Source organism: Alligator mississippiensis, chromosome 10 (assembly GCF_030867095.1).
Source record: "Alligator mississippiensis isolate rAllMis1 chromosome 10, rAllMis1, whole genome shotgun sequence".
Classification (NCBI taxonomy): domain Eukaryota; kingdom Metazoa; phylum Chordata; order Crocodylia; family Alligatoridae; genus Alligator; species Alligator mississippiensis.
In genome coordinates, this window is record NC_081833.1 from 52,072,512 (window position 1) to 52,097,340 (window position 24,829).

The 24,829-nt window shown below is 47.5% G+C and overlaps 1 protein-coding gene and 2 long non-coding RNA genes across 10 annotated transcripts in view; 1 reads left to right on the top strand and 2 right to left on the bottom strand.

Annotated features, from left to right (window-relative positions):
* Positions 1–295: 295 nt before the first annotated feature.
* On the bottom strand, positions 296–8,145 carry LOC132243600 (uncharacterized). The gene is made up of 4 exons (XR_009455276.1): positions 7,967–8,145; positions 6,704–6,767; positions 2,852–2,919; positions 296–365 (listed from the first exon to the last, which is right to left on the bottom strand). It is a non-coding gene; the product is annotated as an uncharacterized LOC132243600 (long non-coding RNA).
* A 1,598-nt stretch (positions 8,146–9,743) lies between these two features.
* LOC109285702 (uncharacterized) lies at positions 9,744–22,520 on the bottom strand. Of its 7 annotated transcripts, none has more exons than XR_009455275.1 (4): positions 21,886–22,520; positions 14,206–14,305; positions 13,138–13,281; positions 9,744–10,673 (listed from the first exon to the last, which is right to left on the bottom strand). It is a non-coding gene; the product is annotated as an uncharacterized LOC109285702 (long non-coding RNA). The 7 variants fall into 7 exon arrangements; XR_009455274.1 differs by having other exon boundaries at positions 9,744–10,582; positions 22,079–22,515; XR_009455273.1 differs by having other exon boundaries at positions 9,744–10,582; positions 21,886–22,514.
* A 36-nt stretch (positions 22,521–22,556) lies between these two features.
* The window catches only part of BRD7 (bromodomain containing 7), a 30,895-nt gene continuing 28,622 nt past the window's right edge, over positions 22,557–24,829 (top strand). Inside the window, exons 1-2 of one of the 2 annotated variants that reach the window (XM_006273210.4) lie at positions 22,557–22,773; positions 22,881–23,083. In XM_006273210.4, the coding sequence (XP_006273272.1) occupies positions 22,725–22,773; positions 22,881–23,083 (252 nt within the window). In that variant the 5' untranslated portion in view covers positions 22,557–22,724. The remainder of the gene's footprint in view (positions 22,774–22,880; positions 23,084–24,829) is intronic. The other variant, XM_006273211.4, reaches the window with a different exon arrangement.

Sequence of the window (24,829 nt, forward strand, 5' to 3'; positions counted from 1 at the left end):
TCTTCAGCACTATGAACTATACAATGAGGCTCTAAAATACTACCTTTTGTGTAAGAGGAAATGTGTTTCTTGAGAGGTTTTCCATGAAAGTCTTTACTGAGACCATATAGATTGGGTCAAATTTAACTACTGCAAAGGAGCTATATTTGGAGGCAACTCTCATATCTGATGAAAGTAAGGTGCAAGGAAGAACTAATTAATATTGCTACTCTAAGGACATAAACATTTATGAGACAGAACCCCAAAAATCACAAGATTGACCAGACTGAAATCATGAGATGGGCATAAAACCAAATAAGTGTGGTATTCTTTTAATTTTCTTCTGATGTTCAAGTCCATAGGGTTCACATTTTCAAGCTTTCTTTCTGCACAGAGAAAAAGTTAAAAAATTTAAAAAATTTAAAAGTTGAGAATCTGACACTATCATCTGACCTTAGGGTCCTAGGGCTCTGAGAAAGAACACCAGATACTGTAAAGTTCAACTACAAAGTCACAAAAAGATTACATTATGTACTTTTAAACTAAAAGAAGAGCATCTTTATATAGCATTAGCATAAAGTAAACCAGATTGAAAATCACCTTCTCTTATAGTACAAGAACAAGGCACTATTCACTGAAACAGAAGGTAAATAAGTTCAAAATTGATCAAAGAAAATATTTAATCTTACAGTACAGTCTGTATACTGTTAAATTCATTGCCACAAGACAGCATCAAGACCAACAGCTAAGATTTCAAAATAAGACTGAATGTTTACATGGATAAGTAAGACTTGATCTTAAAACAACATTTTGGAAAGAATGTGAACATTCATTCACTCCCATCCATGCTGCAGCACTTTTATATTTACAAAGCAATTCAGAAAAGATCCCTGCTCTTGGTCCCCACAAAAGATCTTTAGGATAGGCAGTTTTAAAGTACTGTTATTTCCACTTTAGATGCAAGCAGACTGAGGCAGGGAGATCAGGTGATTTTTGCCCAGTGCTAACAGCAAATCCATACTAGATCCAAAATTATAATTCAGGAATACGTAAGTCATAGCCCAGTGTTCCAGTTCCTGGGCTACACTTCCTCCCGCTATTCCACCCGCTTCCTTCCAACATCTATTGGGTGTTATGTGCAGATAACCTGTTCCTAAGGATTATCTCATGACTGCCTACTGCAGGGCTGCTTGCCCTATTCTGTGATTTTCAGGCAGGTTCCTGAACCAGTTGCCATTCTTGAACATATGCAATAGAAATGTTGAACACTGGAGAAGTTTGCATACCTTGGTGTTCATGTTCAATTTAAATTTAAAAAGCATAATTAAAGTACCAGTTGACCAAATTCTATAAAATTATATTGAGTAACACTTATAAAAAAGCAGTGTGAATATCCTGTCAGAATGTAGCATAAAGCACATAGTTCCATATCTATTTGAGAATGAACCCCTCAAAAAGCATGACAAGGCCCTTTTCAACTGAATTCTCAGATAAATGCTTTGCCACAACAATATTCACCAGGAGTGACATAAGGAATTTAGATCTAACCAAAAAGATTTCACAAACCACATTGTGAACATCACTGTGCATCCCAAATCAATTCAATCGTTTTTAAGGGTGAAGGGGTTAACATAAATAAAACCTCCAAATAAGTGGATCACATTTATAATTGAGGGCCCCTCTAGACATTCATATAAAAGCACAATAAGATCTGCTGCATGATCTACACAATCATGCCTCTTGCCATGCCACAAATGTACACCTTATTGCTGGATCACTGGGCTCCCCCTGCACTGGCTCCCCTGTTGCAAGCCTCACAGCTGAGACAGCTCACAGAGGAGCATGGTTTCACTGGCTGAAGCTGATGCAAATGTTGTCAGCTGATAAGGCTCCCAGATGGTGCAGCACATGGACCCCTGCCCCATTACAACTGACAGGGCTCCTAGCCAGGGCAACGCATGAAACACTGCCTCCACTCCATCAGCTATGGATCGGGCAGTGGATCGTGCACCCCTGTGGCTGGCAGCCCCTCAGTTGATCAGGCTACCAGCCACAGGGGAGCACCTGGCCACACATTCGGTTAATAGTGCGATAAGAATGAGCCACAAAGTTATTGCACATTTTTTGTGGAATAACTTTGCAGTTTATTGCTTGTTTTATCAGGCCATTCATTGATTGAATGTGTACCTGGGTCACAACTCAAGATGTGATTAACTGGTTAATCACTCCTTAAATGTAACATGTAGATGGGGCCTAAGTATAGTTCTTTTGGCAGGCCCTTCACAACTACATATTAGTGGTAAAAAAGTTGCTTTGCAGTCCTCTTCAGAGCAAGGACACCATAATGTAAATGAGCACAGACAGCACCAAGCCTACCAAAGTATAAACAGAGCAGCAGCATTTTCCCCCACAAATTAAATCCATCTCCTCACAAGTCAACACCACAAATTGTTGGTGGACACACTGGAGAACAAAAATTGGAAGGCTGCTCTGAAAAGTAGATCTGTCAAGTTATCTCTTAGCTTTTCTTTTTATTAGTGCTTGCAGCTACTTGTCAATTCTGAGTCTTAGCCAATCTTCTTTAAAGGAAAGAATTCATAATAGAATAAATGGGTTTGGCTCCAAATAAAAAATAAAGATGCAAGCACAGCCAGGTTCCCATACTTGCTAGTACTTCCACAGTTCTACAGCATCTTGCAAACAACTTCCAAACCAATTTAAAACAAAGCAAAGATTCACTATTAATAATTATGGTAACAACCTAAATAATATATGCAGCTAAAATCACTCATTGTATAGACATGGAAGCTGAAGCATGGAGAAACAATGAGCTCATATTCACATAGAAAAAGTAGAAAAAATAAACCACAACCTTTATCTTCTGAAATTCAAACCCGGAGGCCATCCTTAATCCCTCTTCCTCTTCTGTTATTTTCACTGCTATAAAGCAAACAGACGTTAGGCCCAATCTACAAATGCTGGAGACTTAAAAGGATATCCTAGTCCTTCATTTGCAGGTTCAGGGTCACTGGCTATTTGAAAATAAATTTTTAGGAAACAGCTTCAACCATCCCTTCCAACCAACCTTAAAACTTAATATGAGGAGCTCCATTCCTGTTGATGCTTAGTTCTAGGATATGCCTTTATTTGCCACAAGAATTTCTGAGAACATAAAACATATATGGTGCACAGAGAGGTGCTAAATTCAGCAAAAAGAAAAGGGTGTCCATGTCATCAGAACCCCAAAATATGAATAAAGCATAATTTACATTTGTCAGAGCTGCAGAGTGTGTGTGAAAGGTAAATAATTTCAAGGCACTATAACGAGGCACAGAATTGCAACAAGAAATGGTACATCAATGAAGGAAAACTTTCTGTTCCAAACCTCAGTTTCACCCAAAATCTGTTGTAAAATAAGGGATAGATAATGGTCTTGCTTGGTCATTAACCAGACTGCCTATTCTACTGCACTTTTTGTCTTGTAAGGCCTCCTGATAAAACCCAATATTAACTTCTGATAAAGTCTTTACCCCCAAATTCACAGCCCTCCACCATTCCTCTAAGCCAGGGGTTCTCAAAGTCCTTATGCCCCGGTCCGGCAAACTGTGGCCCAGCAATCACAGCCGCTCACGGCCTGAATTTCTGGCAGGCAGACAGGGAAGTATACACCCACCCCTGGGCTGGGGGGGAGAAGGGGCCAAACCCTGCACTGCCGCAGACCCTACAGAAGGAGCCGTGGCCTCTCCACTTGGCTCTGGGGGCTGCAGTTTGCCAGTCTGCAGCCACTTCTGGTCCAGCAGCAAAATTAACCAAGTTAACCAGGTTTTACTGTATTTTGAACTTCTCTGGACTATGTGCATGACAGAAGAATGTGAGGCTGATCTTTACTGCCTGATTTAAGTCACCTGATCTGAACCACAAAGATTAGCACTGTCACATGACAGCAGTTATTCCCCACTAATTTCAGTGATTACTAGTAACACTTGCTACTTCTATTAGCAGAGGGGAAAAATATCATATAAAAAATGAAAAACTTACTATTGATTATAAGGATTCAAAAATTTGCTATACTATCATTATTAACAATAAATGTAGGTCATTAAAATAAAGATGTCTTCTAAAATCTATGCAACTATTTAGTTTGAAGTTAAATTTTACTTCAACTTCTTTTAAATTGTATGTTGATTTGAATAAACTCAAAGATAATGATCTTCCCTAAACTAAGCTGCTTGTAGGAACATCTTGTCCTGTATTAAATAAGGTGACCACCACTGTTGCAAGAGAAAAATAAAAATCCAAGTTTCTCATTTATGTTTCATTAACTTAGATATGCTGAACAAGACAAATACAATTTCCTTTGCATATTACACCACCAAGTGGCCTAGTGCTCTTCATGTTTCTTTCCCTTTACCATGTTTTTCCTCTGGAGTATGCTTTTACTTTTCATGAAAGAATGAAATTGTAAATAAAGACCTGACCTGTTAATTTTCTAAGATAACAAATATGGTCAAATAGCACATAAGCCCAGAGACCTGACCAGATGCGTGACCTGCATAAACTTTTAAATTTAGTTAGGGGAGGTGGAACATGAGAGTTTTGGGGTTTTTTAATCTCTTTTTTTCTCTCTCTTCCTTATAGCAACACTTGCTACCTGCTGACAAATGGGATATAGCTTCACTTTTGACTGGGACAAATTCAGCCCAGGTGTCAAGTAAATAACTCCATCTGGAACATAACTTTAACAAGAGCTGTAACCAGACTACGTTTGTTCCAGGTGTTGATCCAATTAATCTCTGTTGGAACATTCTGAAATTGTCTGTTATAAGCCCACCTTGAATGGGAATCTTTCCGGTCAAATTCATTAGGCTTAATAAGGGCATCCCCACAAGTGGGAACGTATATTTCTCTGGGGATGAATAGTAGCAGCACAGATGTATGCCACTTCTACTTAGAATCATAGAAACATAGAAAATTAGAGTTGGAAGGGACCTCAGTAGAGCAACCCCCTCTTCCCCCCTGCCTCGCCCAAAGCAGGACCATGCCCAACTAGATCATTCCAGGCAGGGCAGGGCGCACAGTACTCCAGATGTGGCCGCACCAGTGCAGAACAGTGGGGAATAATGACTTCCCTCGATCCACTGGCAACACTCATACTAATGCAGCCCAATATACTGTTAGCCCTCTTGGCAACAAGGGCACACAGTTGACTCATATCCGTCTTATTGTCCAATGTAACCCCCAAGTCCTTTTAGGATAGAAGAATCCCATATACTAAGTGCAGGACTTTATACTTTTCCTTATTGAACCTCATGAGATTTCTTTTGACCGAATCCTCCAATTTGTCTAGGTCGCTCTGAATCCTAGCTCTACCCTCCAGCATATCTACTACACTGCACTAGCTTGGAGTTATCTGCGAACTTGCTGAGGGTGCAATCCATCCCATCTTCCCATCATTAACAAAACCAGCCCTGGGACCTGCCCTTGGAGCACTCCATTTGATACTGGCTGCCAACTAGACATTGAACCACTAACGAATACCCATTGAGCCCAACAATGCAGCCAACTTTCTATCCACCTTACAATCCATTCATCCAACCCATACTTCTTTAGCTTGCTTACAAGAACACTGTGGAAGATGGTATCAAAAGCCTTGCTAAAGTCAATGTACATCATATCCACTGCTTTCCCTGCATCTACAGAGTCAGTTATCTCATCAAAGAAGGCAATCAGGTTGGTCAGGCATGATTTGCCTTTGGCGAATCCATGCTGACTATTACTGATCACTTTCTTCTCCTGCAAGTGCTTAGGAATAGATTCCTTGAGGACCTGCTCCATGATTTTGCCAGGGACTGAGGTGAGGCTGACGGGTCTGTAGTTTCTTGGATCCTGTTGTATACTATCAGACCACTTCTATTGTCAGTTATAGCTCCAGCCCCAACTGTGCAAATGCCGACACAGTTGCCCCATGAAAGGCCTTTTGTACTTATGTGCTGATTAGGACTTCAAAAAACATACTCTCCTGTTATTCATGTTGGCAGTTCAAGACACACAAAAAAGTCTTCAACTAACTTCCTTTCCCAAATGTAGCGAACAAATACTGACAGCTGAGTCTGATTTCCTAGGTCTGTAGATTCATCAACCTGATGAGCATGTGTAGACACTGTTTTCAATCTCTCAAGCAGTTGCGTCTCCACATCCTTTGCCATTTCGCTAGTTCTACAAGAAACGGTATTGTCCGAAACAGGTATCTTTTTAACGTTATCTCCTTGCTGGTTGCCAAACAGTACTTTACAAATGTCCACTTTGGCAAGTACAATCAAAATTCTACAATTGTATGTGCTTTCTTGCATTTTGCAATTCTGAGTGATATCAGATAGGAGGCCTTCAGAGCACTTTCACTGAATTTAATGCTACAAGTAAACACCTTCTGACGTTTGAAACTTTCAAGCCACTGTTCAAAGTATTCAATCAGTTTTCCAACCAAGCTGGCATGCTTTGTTTCCAAGTGTCTTTTTAATAAAGATAGCTTCATACACTCATTAGAGAGTTCCTCCAAGTAAATGACACATTTCAGTTCGAATTTATCTTTGGGACACACACATGTAAAACTGAACTCCAAATAGGCATTGCTGTACTTACAAACTTTCTGTCACTTTGCACTTTCTGTAATACAGCCTTTTGTGTTTTTTTTTCTCCACTTTTCTTTTGCACTTGAGGAACTTACCCATGTTCAGTTGAGCTGCCTCAGTGCTCTGGCACTCCACCAATGTTGAAACTGCCCCTTGGGGCTACAGTGGAAAATCAGGGAGAAAATTTTATTGGGGGGGGGGGGCTGAGTACATGCAAACTTGCATGCACATGCACCCCCCCAGCAGGTCTGTCATGGGGAAGGGGAATGGGGGGGACAGATCAATGCTCCCACAGTAAGGGAGGGAGTGGGGCAGAGGCAGGGGTTGGGGTGAATGGGACCCTGGGGCCGGGGCAAGTCATGGGACATTTGGAGCCCAGGTGGCTTGTCTGGGGGGGGGGGGGGGGAGGGGCTTCTGCTGCAGCACGCACCCTGGCGGAGGCCTGGGGGTCATGTGCCCCCCAGATCTGTGTGTGGGGCAGAGGCAGCTGCTGCTGCAGGCTGGACTTTGCCCCCAGCTGCCACTGCCTCAAAGGCCATGCAACGCCACATGCCTGCTCCCACTGGGTGGGCAGGGAACACATGCACACAGATGCAGACTGTAACAAGCGGGTGTCCTGGGGCTGCTCTCAATCTAGGCCCGCCCACTTGTTTACAGGCAAACCACCCGCCCAACTTGTCTGCCATGCCTTGTTGTTCTGATTATCTGATGTTAATCAGGCGGGAGGTTACCCTTTACCTGCCCTGATGACAAGGGCCTCTGTACATGCTCCAACCTTCCCTTGAGGTGTCCCATGCCTCATAAATGTTTCTTGCCCTAACACCCAGCCTCATCATCATTATGGCCTAACACCCGGCCTCATCGTAATCTCTTCACCTGAGCTCCCAGTCCCATCTCTGGCCCTACCAGCCCATTCCCTAAGCTCAAGGCCCTCTCCTCAGGCTCTACTCTCTATATCTCTGGGCCCCAGGCCCCCTCACTGGGCTTCAAGCCCTTCACAATGGGACTAGGGATCCAAGCCCCATCCCCCCTGAAGCCTAGCACCCATCTCCATAACGCGCCCAGGCTCTCTTGCATGACTGGATGCTGCCTCAGGTCCCTCCAACCTGGGGCCTGCCTTAGCACTCGCAGTGAACCTGGGCTCCTCCTGTCTCAGGTCTTACCCACCAAGGATTTGAGGGCTGGGGTTTTCAGGTGCCCCTACTAGCCTTTCACCAGGAAGGTAACTGTCCTGGCATTTCTGGGGAGCTATCCCACCACAGGTAGCTCCACCAGGCCACCCTTCCCCAGCAGGGTGCAGTTTCAGGTTATGCTCAGGACCATGGAGCCGCCTCCTTCCCCACAGCCCTAGGCCTTACCTTCAAGACACCCCAGGCAGCAGCTCAGCTGGATGTTGCCTCCTCAGCTGGTAGCAGCAAACTGCTGCTCTGCAGTTCAGGAACTCAGCCCTTATATACTGCAGCTAAGCCTCATTCCCCAATCAGGCAACTCTGCTTGATTACCACCATAGGCAGCTGCAGGCTGCCTGGCTACTGCTCAGGCCCCTGATAGTAACAGAGCACAGGGTGCTCTGCTACACAGATGCGGAAAAACACACACAGATGCAGGAACAGACACACAAATGCAGATGCAGACACACACAGACACCCCCCCCCCAGCAGGGTGATAGTATGTGTGGGGGGGAAGGGGTAGAGCAGGGGAAAGGGAAGGGACTGGGGGAGACAGATGGTGACCCCCACAGTGCAGAAGGTAGTGAGGCAGGGGCGAATGGGGCCCAGGCTGGGCCAGGTCCTGGGACAATGGGAGCAAAGCAGCACATCCAGGGGCTGTCAAGGGAGCAGCTGGCAGCAGGGTGGCTGCCAAAGCCCCACTGCCCTGCAGGGAGAGCAACTGCACTGCCAAAGGTGCCCTGCTGGGCTAGCAGGCCTGGGGACAGATTAATCAGGCACTAATTCAATTTACAACCACTTTCAGGCACCGGCACAGATGTTTGCCATCATCGCCACTGTGCCCCATGTTGCTTTCCCATAGCCAGTCGCATATGCGACTCTGCTGTCTGCCGGTGGGCCCCGCACCCAGCCAATCGCATGCTGCCAGGGGCAGGCACAAAACACACTCGCTCCCCCCCCCCCCCCCAGCTCTGCTGTAAGTGGGTAATGGCCAATCTGGAGAACGAGCTGCGGTGGGACAGGGAGGTACTGCAGTGTGCCGCAGGGGGGCTGGTGGTGCCCAGCACATCCCTCCCCCTTCCACTCCCCCAGGTAAGCGGGCTAAGTATGCCATGCTGCAACACTGCCCCTGAGACAGCACAGCCAGGAGGGGCTGGGGAAGCACAGGGGACAGTCAAACTTTGTTCCTGGTCAAGCCATGCCTCCCTTCTCCCTCGGCCTCACCAGCGCCTGCACAAGGTGACTCCCGTCACAGTATGGGAACATAGGAACACACTGGGGGAGACACCACTTCTGGGCCCCAGCCCGCTTATACCGAGACCTTTCTAAGTACCCCTGGGGGTACACATACTCCTTATTGACAACCCCTGGTCTAGGACAATGAGTTGCATTCAACACAGCTAAGACTCGAGTTCAAACTCACCTTCCTTTTTTAGTGATTTATAATGCACTTCAATTTCTTTGGACTGAAACTTGTAATTTTTTAAGTGCAAAACAATTTTTCCTGATAAATTTGAAACACCAAACTACAACTGTTGCAAAATTATTTGATCTTAAAGAAAAAACAATAATCCCAATTTCCAGTCAGCATAAGGAAGCATTGCCTAATGGGAGCTATGCCAGTTCGTGCTACTTGAGGATCTACCTCAACATTTCCATGTTTGGATCAGAAATGTTATACCTAAACAAGCTAAAAACAGCCAAATGTGTCTTGTCAAAAGATGACAGAGAATTAAAGGCAAAGCCAACACTGAAACTCATGTATTGATTATATCTATTACAGTAGAGGCCAACTGTGCTTGAGACCACAGTACAAACAGAACAACTCCTGCACCCCACTGTACAAACAGCACTGTACAAACAGAACAGCTCCTGTACCCCAAGGAGACTGGAAACACCCAGGGCCTGACAAAGAGTTGGGGGGGACAAGATACAATGTACAAGCAGGACAAATAATGCAATGGTGTGCGGTTTTCTTCCTTTTTATTTAAATCTTTTCAGGGGAACTCTGTTAGCGATTTGGTGAACAGAAAGACAAAGGAATGGGAGGGATAGAGGAAATGAATACAGTAAATTCACACACAGCAAATCAGCAGAGGATAGACTCTTCAGAGTAAAAACTGCAGAAAATTGTCTGATGTCACTGGTGTTCCTTGTTCAGATTTTGCCTCTGGTTTTCTTGTCCACATGGTCTGTTCCCCACTACTGGAGACTGCATGGCTGGGAGAGCAGGAATTCCATGTGAACCCTAGTATCTCTTGTGGATAGTTTCTGTGCATAGTTCTGGATCCGAAGGACAGCACCACTTTCTCCTCAGCCTGAACAGCAGTACCTGTTCAGAACTTCTATTCAGTATCATTCATGACTTCAATGTTTAAAGTAATCAATTTCACACATGTCCTGTAGAATTTCCCTCTTCTAGTTGGATCATGTTTTGGATATACACCAAGGCCTGCCATTTCTTCCAATTCATAAAATCATTTGGATAGCTTTCTCCACAAGCACCCAGAAGAGAAAGACAAAGTCATAGGAAGTATACTCATAAAATTCAAATGCGTACAAACATGTCCCATCCTTCCTAGCAGCAGAACCCAGGTGATTGTTCTCTATTAAACTGGGGATGAGCCCCTGACTTTAAGTTGCTTTTCGGGGTGGAAACAAAGTCCTTTATTGACATGACTAAAAGAATTAGGATTACCTCTCCCTCTGCTTGGAGTAATCTCCATTTCTTCATGGCTAATAACTCGCCATTGGTTTACAAATGGGATTTACAACCCCACAAAACGTAGCATTCCAGTGCTGAAACTGAAAGAAGAGAAAAGGCTTCTTAAAGATGTGATTTACAGGCCACTGAAGTCAATGGAACTACTCCCATCTGCATTAAAGGGTTTTGCCCCTGACAGGATCAAGAAAGCCAGTCAGTACTGGTCACAAAGACTTAATGCTATTATACAGAATTTCCATGTCTCCAACTCAGGCCCCTGGCTGACATTCAACTAAAGGTGCCAGGGGATCTGATGTGTGATCACAAAACCGGGCTTCCTGCCATGATATATGTGCATGGCAGGAGGTACAATTGTGGGATCAGGGATCAGATTCCATGGTGCCATATTGCTGGTGCAGGGGGAGCCCAGGATCATCCCCCTGCACCAGCAGTTAAGAAGCCAATTAGCTGCTCCCAGCATTGGGCACATACTGGACAGAGTCAAGGGCTGAGAGATCAGATCAGCAGCTGCTCCCAGCCATGGGGGCAAATCAGAGCCCCAGACTCCACTGTGCCCAGGCAGTTGGTTGCAGCAGCTGATTGGGGCCCCCAGCGTCAGGGGCACATCAGAGCCCTTGTCACAGATGCACCCTGGAGGCTGTAAGTGGCAGTCATCTGAACTGTACTCCGAGTCTGGGAAGTACATGGGAACAAAAGGGCTCCCATGCACTCCTGAAGCTGGAAGCCTTTATCAGCATGGCCACAAGTACAATTTAAGGTACGATGGGAATGAGCCACAAAGTTATTACACTGTTTTTGTGTCACAATTTTGTGGCTTATTCCCTATAACACCATTAATTTACTACATCATTAATCACAGTGTGGCCAGGTTACTACTTAAGATATGATTAACTGGTTAATCACATCTTACGTATAACATCTGCCAAGGGCCTCAGTCACTTAAAATTCCTGCCCACAGTAATATTTGAATAAATTAAATATTTGTTCATTTTTCCCATTCTGAACTTCCTATTTGAGAAATGTCTCCTTTTTGAAAAAAGTAGATATCCTGATGATTCTTGGTGCTCTGAATCTGTCTCAACGAGCCCTATCCTGCCTGCTTGCCAGTCTAAAACCTCCAGCAAGTTTCAAGTTCTCAGTGGCTGTCTTGCCTGGATGGTTACTGAAGGATCTTGCCACAAACAGATGTTAAAATGCACTGTATATTTCATGGTGAACCGCAGAATCTTTCCAGCCCTTCTAGAATCCAAATCTTGTTCACTTTTGTAATCCCACCAACTTTACTGGGACTACTTGAGTAAGACAAGGAACTGTGGCAAAAGTTTTCACGTCTGAACTTACTAAACAAGCATGCTGGCCACACTGTATGAACTCTATGGAGTGACCTAAACCTTTAAATGAGGACTGGGTTTCTTGTTTCCTATTGTGTTTTAAAAAAAACTGAGGCTAATTTAAAGCACATCATCTGGGGTCTACCTAATTTAATATACAGTGAAATAAACTTTACAGACAAAATTCCCCCTATTTCATAAAACAAGATGATTTTTTTTTAATCCAACAGACAGAAGTGACTGCACATGAGGAGACCTGGATTAAATTTTATATTTTCAAACACTAGCTCTGTTTACAAAATTAGAGTGGTTGATATTTATTCTCTGGCACTCTCATGCCAGTTGCTATAGAAACCTGACACTGATTAAGATGAGGAATACAATGTAAAACAGGCAGTCTATTGAAATTATAGGCACAACACACTGAAGCCAACAAGAATGAAACCTCACATTTGTTACTAAAATCATCTGTAATACCCGATTAATGTATATGTTCTCTATTGCAGCAGTTCCCAATCTGTGGTACGTGTACCACCAGTGGTACACAGACAACCTGTCAGTGGTATGCATGAATAGATTTATTATAATTACTTTATATGACAAAATATAAAGTTGCTGGTGGTACTTAAGGTTGTATTGTTTTAAATTGGTGGTGCACAATCTGTCAGAGTTTAGTTCACCATAACTACACAATGGGTGGTCGCCCACTGGCTGACATAGCATCTGAATGGGTCCTGGGGGTCAGAGTCAACCGGAAGATGAACATGAGTGAACAGTGCGATGAGGCTGCCAGCAGGGCAAACAGAACTCTGGCATGCATCAGCCAATGCATTGCCAATAGATCCAGGGAGGTGCTTCTCCCTCTCTCTCTGGCATTGGTGAGACCACAGCTGGAGTACTGTGTTCAGTTCTGGGCACCACACTGCAGGAAGGATGTGGATAAGCTCGAGAGCATATGAAGAAAGGCCACCCATATGATTAGGGGCCTGCAGAATAGGCCCCATGAGGAGAGACTCCAGGAACTGGGCCTGTTAGGTCTGAGTAAGAGAAGGCTTAAAGGTGATTTGATATCCACCTACAAGTACGTTAGGGGGGAGCACCAAGATCTAGGGGGGAAACTCTTCAGGAAAGCACCTTAAAGGAGGACAAGAATCAATGGGCACAAGCTAATAGAGGGAAAATTTAGGCTGGACGTAAGAAAAAACTTCTTTTCCATAAGGGTAAATAGAATCTGGAACACACTCCCAGCAGAGGTGGTGCAGTCGCCATCCTTGGAGGTGTTCAAGATGAGGCTGGATACGTACCTTGTTGAGCTCATTTGAGCCTAGTAACTTCCTGCCCATGGCAGGGGACAGGATTTGATGATCTTGTAGGTCCCTTTTGGTCCTTCAATTCTATGATTCTAACCGTTGCTCTATTGGGTTGGGGAAAGAAGGACTGGATTTTACCTGGGCAGGATGGAAAGACAAATATTACTCATATAAAACTCTCAGTGGTCTTCATTGCCTTAAATTATTTCACTTAATTGGACCATTCCTAAATAGAAAGGTTATATGCATTAATACACTGGAATCCTTGAAGCAGCATAATTCATTTAGTGTTGACATGGTTTACTTTTGCTTCTATCACTGTAAGACATTCACATTTGGGAACACGTATACATGCACGGTTAAAGTACGTAAAGTGTGTTGATACTGGTAAAACCAGTTCCACACTAGAACTTGTAAGCAAAATACTGTAAATCACATCATGGCTGACAGTTACACTGTAACAAAAAACTGTGTGTAGACCAGGCGTCAAAGTGACAAAGACAAGTCTTGCCAACCCTGTTACTGTTTCAGATTCCTCGATCGCTCCCAGAGTGAGGATCAATGCCATAGAACAGTCCTTGTTTTCCTTCTTAGGTTAATTTTACATCCTCCTAAGAAGACGAAAAAATATCTGTCGAATGCTGTTTAATCTTTCATAATTTCTGGTTCAAGATCTCATAGAGGGTGCAAAGCCATCCTTTTGTCATCTGGTTACACAATTCTGGGCTGTAATTAACAATACACGCTAAAGTTTCCTTTATAATCAAGGTCTTTGCAACATGTCTCAATATGACTCCTGTAGGATCTTACATTTAGTTTTTAACAAGTTTGCTTGTAAATTTAAAAGTGTCTCCATAATGCTGTCAGTTTAATCAAACTCAACTTTATATACATAGTAATATTGCCTTCTCAAATATTATAGAACAGAAGTGGGCAATTATTTCCACTGGAGGACCACTTAATGAGTTTTGGTGTGCTGTCAAGGGCCACAAGGGTAGCCCCACCTCTAGACCCCCTTGGTCACCATCTTGAGACTGGAAGTCCCATCCCCTAACTCCTGACCTTTGCCATCGGAAGTCCCTTCCCTTGCTCCGAAAGTTCTCCGGGGGGGGGGGGGGGGGTGAGTTGCCATCTTGAATCCAGAAAAAAATCAAATCAAATACTGCAAAAAAAAAATTAAACATCTACTATAACTTGTTTGTTTGCATAGTGTATCTAGAGGCAATTGCATAATAGCTCAAAATACAGTTTTACTCTTGTATATTGTGTGTGGGGAGGTAAGAGGGCGTATGGGGGGGCAGGGAGTGGGTGTGGCTGTGGGGTGTGGGTATGGTGGTGTGGGTGTGAAGAGGTGGGGGGTTGGAGGGTGGGATTGTATCCCAACATGGCCCCGCACACATGGGAAGGTGCCGGTGCGTGTGTGGGTATGGTGGGGTGGGGGGGTCAAAGCATGTATGGGGGCTGTGGGAGGTTGTGGGTGTGTGTTGGAGGTATGGAGGAGGGTGAAGTGTGTGTGTGTGTGTTGGGGGGGTGGTCCTTGGAATTCCCAGAGCATGCAGGTCCCTGGATCTGCACGTGGTGGCAGCAAGTGGGGCTGGCCCCACAGTGCACAGGTCCCTGCACTCCCACCCCCATCTCCAGCCACAGTGGCAGCGGCATGCAGGGCCAGCCTCACCTGGCCCAACAGCACTCCAGCCCAAGTCCCTGGCTGAACATGGTTACAGGATGAGGGCCCAGTTCCACCTGGCCCCATAGCACACAGCTTCTGAACTCCCAATCCAGTTCCTGGATGCACATGGCGACAGCATGCGGAGCCAGCCCCACCCAGCCCTATAATATACAGCTCCCACGCTCCTGTCCGAAAGCCTGGCCACATATGGTGGCAGCACGTGAGGCCAGCCCCCACCTGGCCCCATGGCACGTGGCTCCTTCGCTCCCACCCCAGTCCCCAGCTGCCCATGGTGGTAGCATGCAGAGTCAGTGCCAACCAACCCCACAGCTCCTTCAGCGTGCGGAGCCACCCCAGCCCGGCTCTATAGCACACAGCTCCCCTCACTCCTGGCCCCTTTTCCCCCAGCGGGAGTCCCTGGCCCCAGCTCGGTGGGACCCTTACCTGAATTCACCACTCTCGCAGGCAGGGAGGCTGGAAACAGCCACAGTGTGCCCAGGCAAAAGCCTCTGCCTGGCAGAGGCTTCTTGTCTCAAGCACCCCCTGGCTTGGGGCTGGGACAGGTCAAGCCAGGCTGGGGTAGGGGTGGTTGTTTAGCGACCAGAACCACGCCTGCATAGAGGCACTGGCTTGCAGGGGAATAGCCCACGGCCAGGGCTCATGGACAGGCCCTGAGGGCTGGGTGGAATTGCCTGTTGGGCCGGATCTGGACTTCAGCCCATATTTTGCCTGCCCCTGTTATAGAAGAATATCTAAACACATCTATTTCTTAAGAACTGAATTGAAGACAAACACACACACAGGGAGAAATTCAGAATTTGAATACTTATCTTTTGGCTCCCAGAACTGATTCTTACAACTTGAGCTGAAGAAAAGTTTCTGTAACCACCAGAAAGTGAACCATACCTGTTATCCTCTTTATGTGATGTTATATTCAATTTATATGCCATCCTCCCCAGCAAAGGCTCAGGGCAGCTTACAATAATTAAACAATAACTTGACTTGCTACTTTCTTATCTTGCTGCTCTCCAGAAGACAACACTGTATATTACAAGCTCATGACTGTAAAAGTAGTACAGCACAATATTCTTCACACCTATTGGCTCTGTATTTAAATGCAATAATTTTCCTGTCTCTGATTTCACTACTAGCATTTTAGAAACTGTGCATTGCATTTTCCATGCTTAGATACTTTTACATATTAGTGAGAAATGTCATAGGACTTACGACTTTATATGACAAAAATTTGCTGGTGGTACTTAAGGTTGAACTGAAAAATATGCTAGTGGTACTTACAGTTGTGTCGTTTAAGATTGGTGGTGCACAACCTGTCAGAGTTTGTTAATGCCAGTAGGTTTAAAAACTTCTCACTGTATTGTATTAGGCTTTGCTGGATTTGGAGTCAAAGCACTTGCTTCATAAACTGATCTATTTTTTACCATTACATAACTCCACCAATAAATGCTCTTGGCTTTCCTTAAGTACGTCAATTTCAATGCAAATACAGATCAATGAATGTTTCTTTTTAGGGGAGGAAAAAAACCCAAAGTTAACACCTTCCCTATTAAAGCTGGTTTGTTAGAAACAGTAAAAGTCCTTCAGCGCTTGAATGCGGACACAAGTCTGATGAAAACCAAGAGTTAGAAACAAACACTGATTTGTTAACATAACTTCAACTGCAATGCCAGATCAAAAGTATCCATTATAATCATCCACAAAGGGGTACAGCAGAAATTATGAGTCTGAAAAATTCAGTGCAGTATACAGCTCAGTATTCAGCCAGGATCCTGGTTTTCCCCAATACACTACAATTCTCTGCTTTAATAAATCAATCATCAATCAATCATTCACAAATTCTCTGGTAAAAATCCCAAAATCTGTGATTAAAATTAAAGGCCCCCCACAACCCCTCTGGCCCTGCTGGTGCTTCACTCCCCACCCCCCCACCCCCAAAGCCCCCTGGCCCTGCTGGTGCCCCTCGCCCCTCACCCACAGGTCCCTTCCCCCACCCCACCCCGCCCTGCTGGAGGAGGCCCCCAGCTGCCAGGGCTACAGGGCCAGGGATCTGGGTCCACAGCCCCCTGTCTGTCAGGAGCCAGCAGCTGCTGCAGTGGAACAGAGCCCAGTTCCTCCCTGCTGCCTGCCTGCTGAGGGCTTGGGCAGGGGAGGCTGGCTCCCTGCTGGGGCATGCACTCCCCAGGGGGTAGAGGGGGACCCACGCCCCCCAGATCTGTGCACGGGGTGGGGGCAGGGCAGGCTGTGGGCTTAGGTCGGCCAGCTCCCTGGCCCTGCCTGCACTCCCAGGAGCAGGGGTGACCCACGCCCCCCAGATCTGTGCATGGTGTGGGGGTGGGGACAGGTGCAGGCTGCCACCCTGCTGCCCTCTCCTGAGACCTTCACAGCCCAGCAGGTGTGACCTGGTACAGCAGGGAACAGCGAAGCCACATGGAGAAGCTGCTTGTTCCTGCGAGCCATGTGCTGCCTTGGTCATGCACCCTCTGCACGCGTGGCTGCAGTAGGGGTAGCAGCACAGGGTTGCACCTCTCAAAGTTGCTGCATGCACAGGGGGTGCATCACCAGGGCAGCATGGAGTTTTCAGCAACAAGCAGCTTCTCCGTATGACTCCACTGTCACCTGCTGCGCCAGGTTGTACCCGCTAGGCTGCGGAGGCCCCTGGGGAGGGCAGCAGGGTGGAAGCCTGAGCCTGCAGGCTTCCATGCCCAACCCCACCCCCACCCCACACACAGATCTGGGGGTGCAGGTCTCCCTTCCCCCTCAGGAGTGCGCACAGTGGTAGGGAGCCGGCTCCACCCTCCCCTGCCCCCCAGACAAGCCATCCACAGCCCCATCCTGGTCCCCACCGGGGCCCTGCAGCTACACATTGCAGCCCTAGGCCCCAAACACCACGCAATGCCCAGCTGCTGGGCAGCAGCCCCAGTCCCAGTCTTGCCCAACTCCCTCCCTCCCTCTCTCTCTATGAGGGCTCAATTCCCCACCTCCCTTACCTCTGGGAGCTGCTCTCCAGGCTGCCTAGCACCACAGGCATATACATGCAGGTTGCGCCCCCTGCCTGACCACCCTCCTCCCACTCCCTCCCAGCCCCCTGCAGGCTGGAACTCTGCCAGCCTGCAGAAGGCTCATCCCAAACCTGCAAAATCTGCAGGCTTTTCTGGTAAAATGAGAAATCCGCATTTGCCTCTGGTAAAAGGTAAAAGCCATGGTTTACTTCGTTTTTCTGTGGGAAATGGAAAACCCAGATCCCTAGTATTCAGGCATTCACATTCAAAATATTTCAATCAACAAAGTTAAGAGTCAAAAAAAGTAAAAAGTAAAATTAAAAGTCGTTAGGTCACAGCCATATGAGAGGAATGCCTTGTACCTAAAAAGTAAGTGTGCGTTTCTTTTCATACAGATATCTAGTCTTGGGACCATTACTCTGTATGTGGTTCTTCTCATGTGGAGATCTAGTCTTGAGACCATTATGAAAACATATTTCTATATTTTGAACTAAGATCATCTTAATGCTGCTGTGGGAATTTAAAACAGGTTGGGGAAAATTAATTGAAAATTAAAACATTGCATGTAGAACTGGTATGTAGATAGTGGATAGTACTGCCAAATGCAAGTGTCTAAAACTCCTGAGTCCAGCTCTCCCCAGAAAAAAATCATTAGATTGACTTAAAGAGCATGGGTGCCTGTACACGAGCCACAAGGCTGCTCTGACATGCTATAATTACAGCATGTCGGAACAGACTCAATTAATCGAGTCTACTGGAACATGCTAATTGGTGTGCTCCAGCCAACCTTTGCGTCTCATGTATCAGCATCCCTGTGCTTCAAAATGGTGGTGGGGGCACTTTTCACTAAAGCTCATTTGATGAGTTTTAGTGAAAGTGCCCCCGCTGTCATACTGAAGCACAGAGATGCTGATACAGGAGATGCTACAAGCGCTTTAATTAAAACAGCTCTTGGATCTACTCTAAATAAAGCGCCTCCCCCCCACACCCAGAGCACACGTAAAAATGCCCTACAAGATTTGGATAACATAAAATTTGCACTTGTTACATTATGCATCTTAGCTCTTTGGATTCATTGCTCAGGGTATAATTTCAAACTTAAGTGCAATATAAGAAGTCGTTAAAAAAAATAAAAGTTGGGATTCTTTATAATCACATATCTTCAGCAAATGTGGCTTTAAGAAAAGATCTTTTGGGAGTATTGGCCACACTGTGAATACATCAGTTGGAAACCCTGCCTGCAATAGTGTTTTACTGATTTAAGGAATTCCACTATTCCATACTGGCAAAGCACTCCTTGAACAGATGCAACCATGCCAGGATAGTTAAGTTTTGTACTGACAGCATACTTCCCAAAACAACCCAGAGTACCAAAAAAATAGTTTTCCTTGTATAACTGGGTCTAGAGACTTTTGCCGACAAAGTAGTGTTGATCAAAGACTGTCTCTTCATAGTAACACAGATGAGCTAACAGAAATCCATAGTGCAGACATATATCCTGAGCTTAGTGCACAGCTGGGGCCTGGTCATCCCACGCCAGAAACAGCAATGTTGGAGACAAAATGGAGAAAAAGTTACTCTAGATATTCACAGGCATAACAGCCCTGCTACTATCAGCTATTTTCTAATGAAAACCAAAGCTACATTAATTCTTTCCTGTATCTCAAGTCACAGGCAACTAGTGCCACCTTAGTCGGGGGGACATATGCCCCCTCGCGACCAGACAGTGACCGGGCCACAGCGCTTCCAGACATGGCCATGGCACTTCATCCAGCGCTTCCACTCCCTGGCCGGCGCTCGCAGGGGGGACACCAGCACTCCCACCTGTCTCTCCTGCCCATTGCCTAAGTGGGGAGCATGGCCTGTTGCCACTGCCTCAAGCAGAAGGTAACATTATGGTCCTTTCACTGTTAAGTGCAAGAGGTTTTTAGTCTGACTCTGCTGTCTCCAGGGGACAATCTGATCATTTGGTCTTCACTGTTACTGGGGAAAATGTACTTACAAACTTTCTGAGGTCAATGGAAACAGAAAGTGCTTAGACTTTACTTTAATCCTGGTAGGATACACAGTGACTAAATTAGAAGTGTACAAGTAATGTGAATCAGCCATGGAGGAACGGACCTGAAGATGAATTCAAATACCGACGTACTTTTCAAGTAAGTCTTTGAGATGTAGTACAGGAAAACCTAGATTCCTTGTAGGCTTGGGTTCCTTATCCTACTGCAAAGATGAACTAGCTGAGAGTGCATATATATCCACAGCAAACAGGTATTTATTGTGGCTTTTATTTTAAGGGACACTGCTTCTCTGGTTAGCTACATGGGATCCTAGCAGCTCCACGTGATCAGAGTAGTGCCCTGTTGAAGCATAAGCCACAGCAGGCACCTCAGTGGCTCATTCTTCATTTGGCAACCCACTGTGACTTAAGTGTACTGCAAATCATCTCTATACAAAAAAAAATGCAGGTTCTAGTGTACCACCTGCTTAGCAGTTTGTTTAAAGCTCCATCTAGATTGTGCTCACTCTCTGTGACAGCACTGTGGGACCAGAAAATCTCTCCCCAATGCAGCAGCTCAGTGAAATGGACCACGCCTAGCCAACTCCTGAGGCTGAAGGGATGGTGTTCTGGAAAGATGCAGGGCCATGACCCCTTGCCTCTTCCTCCCCCAGCACAGCTACAGGACTGTGGAAGAAAGCACTTTGTAAATGACTGACAAAATAGCAATGCTCCCTGGAATCTCAGAGTGGTGCAACACATCCTGAAGCATCATCAGGTTCAAGACTATTCCTGCTTTCTATATGGAGGCTCAAATCCTAAATCCTAGATCAGTTTACCTAGAGAGGCTGTAGAAACTCCACCATTAGCTGTTGTTAAGCACAGGTTATACAAACATTTTTCTAGGTGGTTCAAGAGGGTACAATCCTATCCTGGGCAAGGAACTGGAGTAGACGACCTTCTCAGGTCCCTTAACAGTCTTACTTTGCTGTGGCTGCAATTCAAAGTTCCTGCACATCATCCAAAGCAAGACTTAAGGCAAGAGTGGGCAATTATTTTGGGCAAAGGGTCGCTTACTGAGTTTTGGCAAGCCATTGAGGGCCACATGACAGGCAGCCAGGGGCAGATAAATATTAAATTTTCTAAATGTTTTAGGGGCCCCGCAGTCTGGATAGAATGGCCTGGCAGGCCGCATCTGACCCCTGGGCCGCATTTTGCCCACCCCTGACTTAAGGCAATGCTAGCGTTTTGGAGAAGAAAGGGGAATATTAGGATGAAATCAAAGGGAAGGAGAACTGAAGACACAGAAGACAAAGTGGTGTATATTCTGGCTATAAATATCTACACTAAGATAAAATTTCTGTGTGCAAGATCCAAAGTATGCCCAAAAACCCAACAACCAGAAAGGATACATCACACTTCTCAAAGGTTGGCCACAAGTCATACTTACTTATTTGTGCTACACTTCTCTCAAATTTCAGTAGCTTCAGGACAGGATCAGTCATTACAGTTCAGAGGAACAATTGTACGAATGCTCTTGCTACAGAACCCGAGAGAAACCTTAGCGCATCTGCCCGTCCGCTAGGAGGCGTGGAGGATACAGCCACATTTGTGTTTGCGTTTAGGAAACATGTCCTTTAAGCATTTCCTGGTTTTGTGTTTTTTACATGTGGCCTGACCCCCGGACAAAAACCCTCGGCATCCCACTGAAGCATACGTAAAAACATTTCATGGTGTTTGCAATAAGAGTCCTAGAAAATCCAGATGCAAATGAGAAAATCAACTTATGTCCATCACAGCTACATTTCAAACTACTGGAAAAAGACCTAGCAGGGAAGCTGTGGTTGACTCCAAGACGCCACCCACATCACGATCCGGCCAGGTTACCAAACGACAGCGTTTCTAGCCGCTGTATTGCAAAAAACCCAGCATCATCGGACTGATCGCTCCCTGGCAGAACATACCCGGCTGGCAGGACTCGTCTTACGACTTCCCAAAGCTTCAGACTTTAAATATTACCCGCCTCGCAGGGAACAATTTCAACTAAAACCAACCCACACCTTCAATTGCTGCATCCCTGGATTTTGCGTCGGGCTAAGTCACCTTCCCAGGGGCAACGCGGGGACCAACCCTGCGGCGCGGTTACGTTAGTGGAGAGGCAGCGAAAGACATCAGTCCTGGGCCAACGCGTGCAGGGACAGGGGGTCTGGTCTGGCCCTTGTGCGCGCGAGGAGCCCTCCGGCTGGGTCTGACCTGGGCCGCAGGAGGAGGAGCGCTGGGCCGGGCAGCAGGCACCTGCTCTCCGAGGCCCCGGCGAGGAGGGTCACAGGGACCGGCCGGCTCCCCCACAGGCCTCCTCCCGCCCCGCCCCGCCCCGCGGCGGTTTCCAGGCCCCGCCCCTCCACGCGCGGTGGGCGGGGCCAATGGCCAGCAGGGCCCCGCCCCCTACGGCGGGCGACGCAGCGGGGCCTGGCTCGGCTGTGGGGGAGATGACGGCGGCGGCGGCTCCGGCTCGGAGGCCCCGCGATAAGGCCTAAGGGCGGCCCCGGCGCCCTGCCCCCGCTCGCCGCGCGCCCACGCCTCCGAGGCGCTGAGGCCCCAAGCGAGGCCGGGCCCCGCCCGCGGGGAGGCCGGGACCCTGCGCGCCGGGGCGGTGCGGGGCAGGGCTCGGCGGCCGGGGCCGGGGCCGGGGCCGGGGCCGGGCCGGGGACGGGGACGGGGACGGGGGCGGGGGCGGTGCGCTGGGCCCCGGGGCCGCCAGGGGGCGCCGCTCGCCGCCTCGCCCGCGCGCTGCGCCGCCGCCGCTGCCCTCTTGGCGCGGGCGCGCTCGGCTCCTCCGCTGCTCGTGACCCCGGGGCGCAGGGGGGCCCGCGTCGCAGCAGCCGCCGCCACCGCCGCCATGGGCAAGAAGCACAAGCGGCACAAGGCCGACAAGCGCCCTTATGAAGGTAGCGGGGGGCGGGCCTTGCGGGGAAGGGGAGCGGCCCCGGCCCCGGCCCCGGCCCCGGCGCGGTCGTCCCCGCACGCTGACCCCGTTCTCCCCCCCGCCCCGCAGAGTACGTGGAGAAGCCCCTGAAGCTGGTGCTGAAGGTGGGAGGCAGCGAAGTGACGGAGCTGTCCACGGGGAGCTCGGGGCACGACTCGAGCCTCTACGACGACAAGGCCGAGCACGAGAAGCACAAGAAGAGGAAGAAGAGGAAGAAGGGAGAGAAGCAGCCGCCCGGGGAGGAGAAGGAAAAGAGAAAGAGGAGAGGAAAGGTAGTCACAACACAGTTTCGGTTTCAGAGGCGGGGCGTGAGGGGCAACGCTGGGCCGCTTCTGAGCTTTCTGCCCTTCCTGATCCGCGTTAGAAGCAGACCCAGGGGCAGATGCAACATAACTGCTGTAGGGGTCATTTATCCCCTGTCCTGTTTTGTGGTAAATTTGCTCTGTAGTGAGACAGACGTGTGACCAGGCCTCCTAAGGTAGCTTTCTGGAGGAGGCGCTGCTTTTACCTCCAGCCATGAGGAGTCTGCACTGAGAAGGGGCTCCCTGGGAGTAAAGTTGACAGAGGTGGGAGATATGCAGCACCTAAACTGGAGAACAGCAAAGGTTGGTTTGCCATGGGCTCTCTCCAGCTTTTCTCCAAGTAAATTGAGACTATACCAGGATAGTGTGTCGTGTGTCCACACCCGAGGGGGAAGTGAATGCATTTTGTTCTTAGATGGGAGCAGATGATGCTCTCAAAGCACTGCATCTTCCTTATTTTTTTTCCTTGCTCATATTAAAGGATGTTAATCTGATCTAGCTGAAACTTTCTTACCTTAAACTCTACTGATTACTCCATGCTTTTAGAGAATGGGTATGTTTAAAGTTTACAATTGGGAAGAGACTACAATATGAATTGAGTATAAACTAATAAATATATTTACGTATGGCTGAAAAAAGTCACTCAGAACAAGTGACTTCCATATTCATCTTCCGTGCAACCTTGTAGCCATAAAAACTTCAACTTTGTGGTAGTGGCCTAATTTCTTGCTTGCTGTCACTTGTCTGCATTCTCTCTAAAGGGGCCAGCTGCTCTGTGGGTCATTGCTAGGCAAGCTAAACTGCTCTTCCCCCCTCTTTGGATCGCTCTATATAAGCCTACAGGTGACAGGCCTCTGCCATGTGCATGGAGTCAGATTTTTCCCACTTCTAGACTAGGGCCTGAGTTATAAACCCCTTGTATATTGACTGATTACCAGGGAACCAGGTTTTCTGTTTCTCACGGGGTGGGGGAAAAGGCCATCTTAACCTTTTAACTGAGAAAAATGTGGATTTCTCATTTTAACAGAAATATGTAGATTTTGCACCTTTGCAAAGAGCTTTCTGCAGCTGACAGAGTTGCAGCATTCAGCAAGCTGGGGGGAATGGGAGGATGGCAGTCAGGCAGGGTGCACCATATGCATGTGTGTACGTATGCATGTATGTTGCCACCAGGCAGCCTGGAGAACAGCTCCCACAGGCAAGTCTGGCAGGTAGGGGATTGAGGCCACCTTAGGGAAGGAGGGATGGAGTTTGGCAGGGCTGGGGTTGCTACTGCTGCTGTCTAGCTGGGACAGTGCTTGGGGGTTGGGGCTGTGTGGCTGCAAGGCCCCAGTGAGGAGTAGGATGGGTAGCTCGTCAGGGGCAGGGGGGAGCTGGTTCCATGCTGCTGTGTGCGCTCCCGGGTAGGTATGGGGGGCACGTGCCCCCAGATTTGTGCCCAGGGCAAGAGTTGGGGATAGGTGTGGGCTGTCCACTGGGCTCAGGCTCCCTGCTCTGCTGCCCTACCCCTGAGGCTTCTGCAGCCCAGCGGGTGGGACCTGGCGTGGTAAGGCAGAGCGGGGCCGGGCGGGGAAGCTTCTTGCGAGCCCCATGCCACCCTGGTGAGGTGCCTCCTGCTTCCATGGCAGCAGCAGGGGTAGTGGCATAGAGTTGTGCCCCTCGCTGCTGCCAGGCAGGCAGGGGGCACCTCACCAGGGTGGCATGGGGCTCCCAGCG